The following is an 8,433-nucleotide window of genomic DNA, read 5'->3' as shown; positions in this document are numbered from 1 at the left end:
AAGCCACTTCCGCATGAGTTCGATTCCCGCCTGCCCTGGAGGTGACCACATGGTGCGGCAGACCTCTCCTGACCCGCCCGCTGCTCCCCTCAGCACTGTACTTTATAGGTCTGCCTGTTCTGCTTGCCACTCTGTCTCTGGTGAAGCCTCTCGCCACCCCTGAGCCTCTGGCCTGTACCCCACTTCTATATGTACAAATAAATAAATCTTAAAAAAAAAAAACAAAATAAAAAACTGCCCATATAATTATATGACAAATTCACAGCCAACATCATACTCAATGGTAAGAGACTGAAAGCTTTTTCTCTAAAATTTTACATAGTTTTGGGAGGCCTAGCTAGAGCAGTCAGACAAGAGAAAGATATAAAAGGAATCCAAATTGGAAAGGAAGAAGTAAAACTATCACTGTGCAGGTGACATAATTACAGAGAAAAACCTAAAGGCTCCACTTAAAAAAAAATTGAAATAATAAATCAATACATTAAGAAGGCAGGGTGCAAAATCAATTTACAGAAATTGACTGCATTTGTGCATGCAAACAAGTTGGAAGAGAAACTAAGGAAACAATCTGACTCACAATCACAATAAAAATAGTTGAGTATTTAGGTGTAAGTTTAATAAAGGAGATGAGGACCTATATAATGAAAGCTATAAAACATTGCTAAAAGAAATACAAGGCACAGAATAATGAAGAGATATTCCCTATTCATGGATTGGAAGAACCAACACTGTTAAAATGGACATCCTACCCACAGTAGCAAGGCTTCTGTAGTATTCTTCAAAGAAGTAGAACAAACAATCTTGAAATTCATATGCAACTACAATAGAGCTCAAAAAGCCAAAAAAAAGCTATACTACAAAGCTGTATTAGTCACAAACATGCATATGACCAAGGATATAGAATTGAAATAGAGGGGAAAAAACCCTGAACATCTGTGGACAGTGAATCCATGACAAAGGAAATAAGATTCTGCACTGGAGAAAGGAGTCTGTTCAGTAGTGTTGGGAAAATGAGAGGGCCACATATAAAAGAATGAAACTAGATCACCATCTTACACCTTATACAAAAATAAACGCAAAATGAACTAAAGACAAAGGTACAAGACCTGAAATACATTGAAGAAAACAGGCAAAACACTCCATGATACAAGTTTCAGTGATGTCTTTGTGGGTTTATCTCCAACAGCAAGAAATACAAAAGTAAATATAAACAAACAAACTGCATCAAACTAAAAAGCCTTTACATAGTGAAAGAAACAGTATGTAAAACAAAGATACCCTACTGAATGGGAGAAAATACTTGTGCATTATTTATCTGGCAGGGGCTGATACCCAGATGTTTAAAGAACTCATACAACTCAACTAAAGAGAACAAGGAACCCAATAAAAGAAATGGGCAGGGGACACCTCTCCAAAGAACACATACAGTGGCAACAGGCAGATGAAAAAAGACTGATTAGGAAAATGCACACAGCCACAATGACATGCTACCTCAGACCTGTGAGAATGGTCCATATCGAAAGGACCAGAAACAAGAAGTGTTGGTGAGGATGTGGAGAAAAAGAATCCTTTTATGCTGTTGGTGGGAATACAGACTTATCCAGCCCTTGTGGAAAATAGTATTGAGGTTTCTCAAAATATTAAAAATAGATATACCATGTGATCTAGCAATTCCACTCCTAGGTATTTACTGAAGAATACAAAACACTAATTCAAGGGGATACATGCATATCTATGATCCTTGTAGCACTGTTTTCAATAGCCAAATTATGGAAACAACCTATGTGTCTAGTGACAAAGGAGTGGATTGAGAAGATACTTACACATGAAGTACTCAGCTATTTAAAAAAAAAAAAGATGAAATTTTACCATTTTTGACAATGTGGATAGAGCTGGAGTGGATAATTCTAAGTGAAATAAGTCAGAAGAAAGACAATACTAGATGGTTTCACTTATATGTAGGCTATAGAGGAGCACAACAGAGTCAGACAAAACTAAACCAATAACAAATCCTAGAAATTTGACTATGGAACTGAAGCTACAAGATGATAGGGGAAGGGGGTAAAAGAGTGGGGAGCCAGCACAGCAGCCTATGTTGGGGGACTGTGCATGCCTTGGTGATCAGATGTGATGCAGTGGCATGCATCTGAGGAGGTATGAGCTTGTCTCTGAATCACCTACAGTGTTACAAACCAGAGTTACTGCAATTTAAAAAAGTGTAGGGGCCTTTCTGGTGGTGCAAGGGGTTAGGTTGCACACTATGAAGCTGTATACAGCCACTGCAGCACCAGTTTGATCCCTGGCCAGGGAGCTGACCCACATGGTAGAGCAGACTTCACCTGTCTACCCTGCTCCCCTAAGCAGTGTATTTCAGTTGATCTGCCTGTTCTGCTCCCCACTCAGTCTCTGGTGAATTCTCTCATCCCTCACATCTCTGGCCTATAACCCAGTTCTTGTATGCATAAACAAACAAACAAACAAACAAACAAACAAATAAATAAATAAATAAATAAATAAATCTTTTAAAAAATGCAAATACATATAGTATGTCAATATGTAGCAGCAAAATTATATGAAATAATATTAAGTAGGAAAATAGAACACAAATAAATTGTATATATCTGAGAGTGGAGAGCATGTTAGCTAAAGTATGTCCAGTCAGAAAAAGACTTGCTTGCAAAATCTGTGTCTCTGAAAATAATTTTATGGATTGTTGACAAGTCTGTAAACTAAAATATGTACATTATGGAAATGGGCTGTGCGACAAACTTTCATGGATACTAAATTTTTATCCTTAAGCCCATATTTTCAGTTTATTGACTATTTTGCCCTGTAATTATATGATAGAAATGATATTATGTTGTTTGTTGAAGATAATACTGATCTTTCTATTTAGGATTATTTGTTAGTGTGATTACCAGGCTTTTCAATGGACAGTGATTGTTCCTTATTGCTTCTGCATAAATTTGAGTATGTCATTTAATACTTCAGTTTCCTCATCTTTGAAGGTAAAGATAAGAATATCTGAGAGAATCAAAGTGATAGTATATCAGAAAGCTTTCTGTTGCATTAAGTATTCTCAAAAATAGGAAACTTCTCTCTGGAGTTTTCAGATTTGACTTAAGTTCCCATAGTGAGTTGGGTCTTTCTATTCTAGAAGAATGGCAAAACCAGAAATCTAGAAAAATTTATTATTTGATAGTAGAAAACTTGAAGGAAATAAAGAAGTAATGGGGGACCTCCTTGGTGACCATGACTTTGAGTCTCAGCGCTATCATCCCTCAGGCCTGAGTTTGATCCCCGGCCTGGGAGCTGACCCACAGGGCACAGCAGACCTCTCCTGTCTCACCTGCTGCTCCCCTCAGCGGTGTATTTCAGTAGATCTGCCTGTTCTGCTCCCCACTCTGTCTCTGTTGAATCCTCTCTCTCTCCCTGCATCTCCAGTCCTAAACCCCAGTTCTTCTATGTAAAAATTAAAAAAAAAAAGTAACAAGAAAGGAGGATGACAGCGATGGATGTTTACCTGCATTATCCAGGTTCTGCAGTGGAGCTGTCTTGAGGTACTTCTGACCCGGAGTGGCTCGAATTATGCTTTCGTTGAGGGCATCGTTCAGGATGCACCTTTGTTTGATTGTCCTCCTAAAGGTGAAGTCTGCACTGCTCTGGAAGTTGTAAGATACCGATCTGGGCTGGATGAGTTCTATAACCATTGCCACAAGTTCAGATTAATGTCTAGATACCAAAACAGATGATCTATTCGTTCTTATACAAGCACTGAAAGCCGCCATGGAGGGATTAGGAATAACTGAGGTGAGGAAACAATCACCCAAGCAGCAGCAGAATGATTCTAGGATTCCTGATGTTACTTAATTTATTTTGCTTTCAAACTTTGGTTTCTCAGGCTTTTGCTTGGTTTTATTAAGAGATTACTTGTGTGACTTTGTCATGTTTTGGTTGTTTGGAGCTTTCTAAGAAGCTAAGGAGACTCATAGTATTCCCCATCTATATTTCAAATGCGTGTACTCTGAGGAAAAAGGTGAAGACATTAAGAATTATATGTCACTCGGGGTGTGGGTTTAAATGCCTGCTACCTAGTATATCAACAGCTTCACAAATCCTCATGGTTCTGAGTAATTCTACTTTCAATAATCTACGATTCTAATGGTGATAGACATGAAGAATTTATTGATGTGGATATTCATTGTTGCATTACTTATAATGATGAAAAGAGAGCACTTGGAAGTGTCCTTGCTAAATTGCTCAGTGAAAAAAGTTAGATATAAAAATTTTATATTATATGATCCTAATAATTTTAAACATCTATTTGTGTGTGTTTGTATATAAGAAAGACTTCCAGGAACAGACTGTGGTGTGGCCATGGCAAAGTTTGAGTGATATCTCGAATGATATTTATTTTGTTTCTCCTATTTTCCAGTTTCCTAGATGAACATGTATTAGTGCTGAGCTGTTATCTTAAAAAACCCTTATATTTAAAAAATACTGGCTTATGGTTTGCATGAAGGCCTGCACAGTAAAGACAGGGAGAAAAAAAAAATCATGACTTTTATAGTCAGAAAGAACTGAATTTGGTGAGACTCTCCTTCCTACACTGTATGTGACTTTGGGTAGGTTACTATTTCACTGACTTTAGTTTCCTCACCTCTTTTTTTTTTTTTTTAAAGATTTATCTATTTGTGCATACAGAACTGGGGTACAGGCCAGAGGCTCAGGGGTGGTGAGAGGCCTCACCAGAGACAGAATGGGGAGCAGAACAGGCAGATCGACGAAGTACACTGCTGAGGGGAGCAGCGGGCGGGTCAGGAGAGGTCTGCCATGCCATGTGGTCACCTCCGGGGCAGGCGGGAATCGAACTCATGCGGAAGTGGCTTTAGATTCTCAGTGGCTTTACATTTTCATTTAAGAGGTGAGGAAACTGGGCCGAGCCACCAGGGAGGGCCCAGTTTCCTCACCTCTTAAATGAAAATGTAGGATTGTTTTGAAGTTCAGAGATAATGATGCAGCATTACTAAATTAGTAGTGTGAGCACTAAAAATGCCATATTAGTAACAATAACAGCAACATTAAACATTTGCTTACTGTGCACCAGGCATTAGTCTAGTCCATAGTTTGGGAATATACTTTCCCATTTAAACCTCATATCAAGTAGAGGCTTGATTACCTCCACTTCAGTGGAGGAAACTGAACACAGAAGCACTAAATAATTGCCGAGGAGACAGTTAATATTTTGGCTTGGAAGTGGTGACCCACTGACATTACATAACTGCTTTCTGCAAAAAGGCTGAAAGTCACATGCTTTATAGCATGCTCAAGAAATGAGCCAGTGAGCCAAGAACCCCTCACTCAGGCCATCGCTGCTTCTCCCTGCTGGGGTGGGATTACATTTGTTTTTCTTTCTGTAGTTACCAGATTAATCCTGGTTGCCCTCTTGTTACTCTGACTGCAGGTTTTATTCCCCCCTATATTGTTTCAGTTTACTCAAATGTAAAACAAAGATATTATTGTACTGGACTCCTTACCTTCTGTATCCTTTGTAATGGCTTCCAGGTCACCATCAGTGATGAACTGATTTAAACTCAACCTTCTCTTCTTTAGAATCTTCCCGTTGGTTTTAAATACCACCACATTCTCCTTGAAGGCAAGCTTGGGTGACATAGAGGTTTCGGAGGTATTCAGGTACATAAACTTATCCCTGTAGTCCTCATGAAGCTTGTCATATCTTTCATGATAGAAGGATTTCTGTGAGGATGGACAATGGAAACTGAGGAACTGTCTGGCAACAGAAAGAGACTCTTTTCAGTAGGCATTTTATGCTGCAGCTTACAAGTATCTTCTTGGTTTTGGGTAACCCAGGTTCATCAGTTTTACCCCCCTCCTCTTTCCTCTATCTTTGCCTCTCAGCCTCCCTCTCTCCCCTTTCCTGTCTTCTACTCTCCCTCTCCTGTCCTTTCTTTCAGAATTGCCCTGAAATGGAATTGAGATCCCTTGGGAAGACCTTATCATTTTATCTGTAGACTCACAAATGAAACAGGTTTGCAAGTGATCTTAGTGGTCATTGGTTGATTCCCTCTCAGGAGGTTAAATATGTACTTGACAGTACTCAAATATTCTAGAGCTATTTCTTTATATAATCAGTGCCATAAAATGCAAGGTAGTACTTACACTGCTTATTTGTAAACTCCTAGCAAAGAGCACAGCTTAGTAAATAGCTGCAGATTTCTCATCTCAGTTCACCTGCTTCCTCCACCTTAACTTCATGTGCTATTACATTTGAAGAGCTCTCTCTAACCCTCGTGTTTGTGTCAGAGAGATGGCATGGCTTTAGGAGACAGACTTCCTACTGAAGTGACCCAAAAGGGCTAGCTTAGGATAGCATAAGTAACATTCTGATGAAGCTTGGCCCAAGAGACCCAGCTTTTGGGGTTTCAGGAGAGTTCTGCTCTATTCTGGGAAAAGCTGGTGAACATGAAGAGTGTTAATCAACTATTAGTATAGAAAGGCAGTTGGTCTTATAATGAAGAAAAACATGTTTCTGGACTTCTAGTGAAGATAAATAAAAGTATCGGGTGAAGAAACTACTATACAAGAACAGTAATCCCAAATAGATGAACTGAGTAAAACAAAAATAAACTTTTAGAATATAAAAGTGGGCCCTCCCTGGTGGCGCAGCGGTTAAAAGCACAGCACTGAGAAGCTTAAGCCACTTCCACATGAGTTCGATTCCCACCTGCCCCAGAGGTGACCCACATGGTGCGTCAGACCTCTCCTGATGCTTCCGCTGCTCCCCTCAGCAGTGTACTTTGTTGATCTGCCTGTTCTGCTCCCCACTCTGTCTCTGGTGAATCCTCTCACCCTCCGCATCTCTGGCCTATACCCCAGTTCTGTCTGAATAAATAAATAAATCTTTAAAAAGAAAAAAAAGTAACTAGTGGCTAGAAGAAGGGAAGGGGAGGAAGGGAGCTGGTAGATCAGGACAAAGGGAAAGTAGTATGGTGAAGGAAAGAACCGGACTATTAGTGTTGAACCTATTGTAGTTTATGCACAGGTTGATTTTCAGTAATACACTTGAACAATGTTGTAGTGCTGTGTTACTTCAGTTTTTTTAAAAAGGAATAGTAACCCCATAAAAATTATAGTCATTTTCCTAACTTACCTGATTCAGAGAGAGCTGGTCAATTCCACATCTGCATTCTTCATTTTTACTGTCAAAACAAGAGGAGGAGAATGTAATTTTGTTTGTTTGATCACTGCAGTTACTGGGCAAGGTATTTTAACGATCACATTAGCTTTGGGTGTAACACACACGTATCTACTACCATCATCTTTGAAAATTAAGGACTTCTTTACATGCACATGCATACAGTAATTTGTCCCTCACTAATTTGGAATTAATAACCACCAGGACAGGTCTTGAACTTTACCTGTGTTTTATATATAAAATGATGGCTTGGCTAAGAAATTAAAGAGATGTAATTGAATTTTAGGGGAAAATTAAGTCCTTGAGAGGAAAGAAGTACTTTTGGAGCATCTTTTAATTTTAACAAATTCATATGTTACATACATTGCCTTATGTATTCCCTGAAACAGACTGAATAATTTCTAGTTGGCAAAATGCCCATACAACAGTTTGATAACCTGTTAGTGCGTATTAATAGGTTATGGGAATACTCTGTTTGTTGAAACAGAGTAACTTTAACTTTTTATTCATTCATCCAAGAATTAAGTTTCACAGGGGATGCGAATCTACACGCTCAGACTGCTGTGGTGCCAACGCCCTATTCCAGATTGACATCGACATGTTTTCCTGAGAATGGCTTCTCTTGGCTTTTAAATCCCATCCCCGTATCAGAGGATGTGAACCCAGAATAGACTGTGTTTAAATAGATGGTGAAATTCATGAGGGCTCAGAAGGCCTTAAAAATAATTTTGATAAAATGACTCTTCCCCTGTCATCTTAGTTTAACTTGCTGAATGCATAGTTTCCCTGGGTCTTTGTTAACTTGCCCTGACTTCAGAGGTAGGACATGTCTCCGTCGGCTCTGCCAGGCTGGCCTCATTCTGGTCTCAACACCTCCTGTGTAGATTACCGAGTCGCTACACCCCACATTAAATCACAAGATATATTATCTATTTCCTACCTGTAACAGTTCTTCAGGTGTTCAAATGGGTCAGGGACTTTGGCCATCTTTCCTTCTGCAACAGAGAACACCAGACACTGACAACTCAGCTTGCCTCTGGGCAAGATGCCTGCGAGGGGAACCGCCTCCGCGGCGCTCTTGAGAAATTTAATGAATGACCTAGCCAGCACTCAGCCTGTTTGTTCCCCATACTTCTTTTCACTCCCTTCAATTATTTGTATATCTCCCCCTTCTACTTCTTTTAAACTCTGCTTTCTTTCTCTTGGTGAATGCCTTA

General features: G+C 39.5%; 1 protein-coding gene across 1 annotated transcript in view; it reads right to left on the bottom strand.

Moving 5' to 3' along the window:
- IL1A (interleukin 1, alpha) overlaps positions 1-8,207 on the bottom strand; it is a 12,144-nt gene extending 3,937 nt beyond the window's left edge. The window contains exons 1-4 of the mRNA XM_004686100.2: positions 8,157-8,207; positions 7,172-7,220; positions 5,538-5,757; positions 3,524-3,700 (exon numbers count right to left, since the gene is read on the bottom strand). Coding sequence (XP_004686157.1) covers positions 3,524-3,700; positions 5,538-5,757; positions 7,172-7,220; positions 8,157-8,203 — 493 coding nt within the window. The 5' untranslated portion in view covers positions 8,204-8,207. The remainder of the gene's footprint in view (positions 1-3,523; positions 3,701-5,537; positions 5,758-7,171; positions 7,221-8,156) is intronic.
- Positions 8,208-8,433: the final 226 nt, after the last annotated feature.

Source organism: Condylura cristata, unplaced genomic scaffold, assembly GCF_000260355.1.
Source record: "Condylura cristata isolate star-nosed mole 26May11 unplaced genomic scaffold, ConCri1.0 scaffold00020, whole genome shotgun sequence".
NCBI lineage: Eukaryota > Metazoa > Chordata > Mammalia > Eulipotyphla > Talpidae > Condylura > Condylura cristata.
Note: the sequence above shows the minus strand (reverse complement) of the source record. Positions and strands in the feature narration are given on the sequence as shown.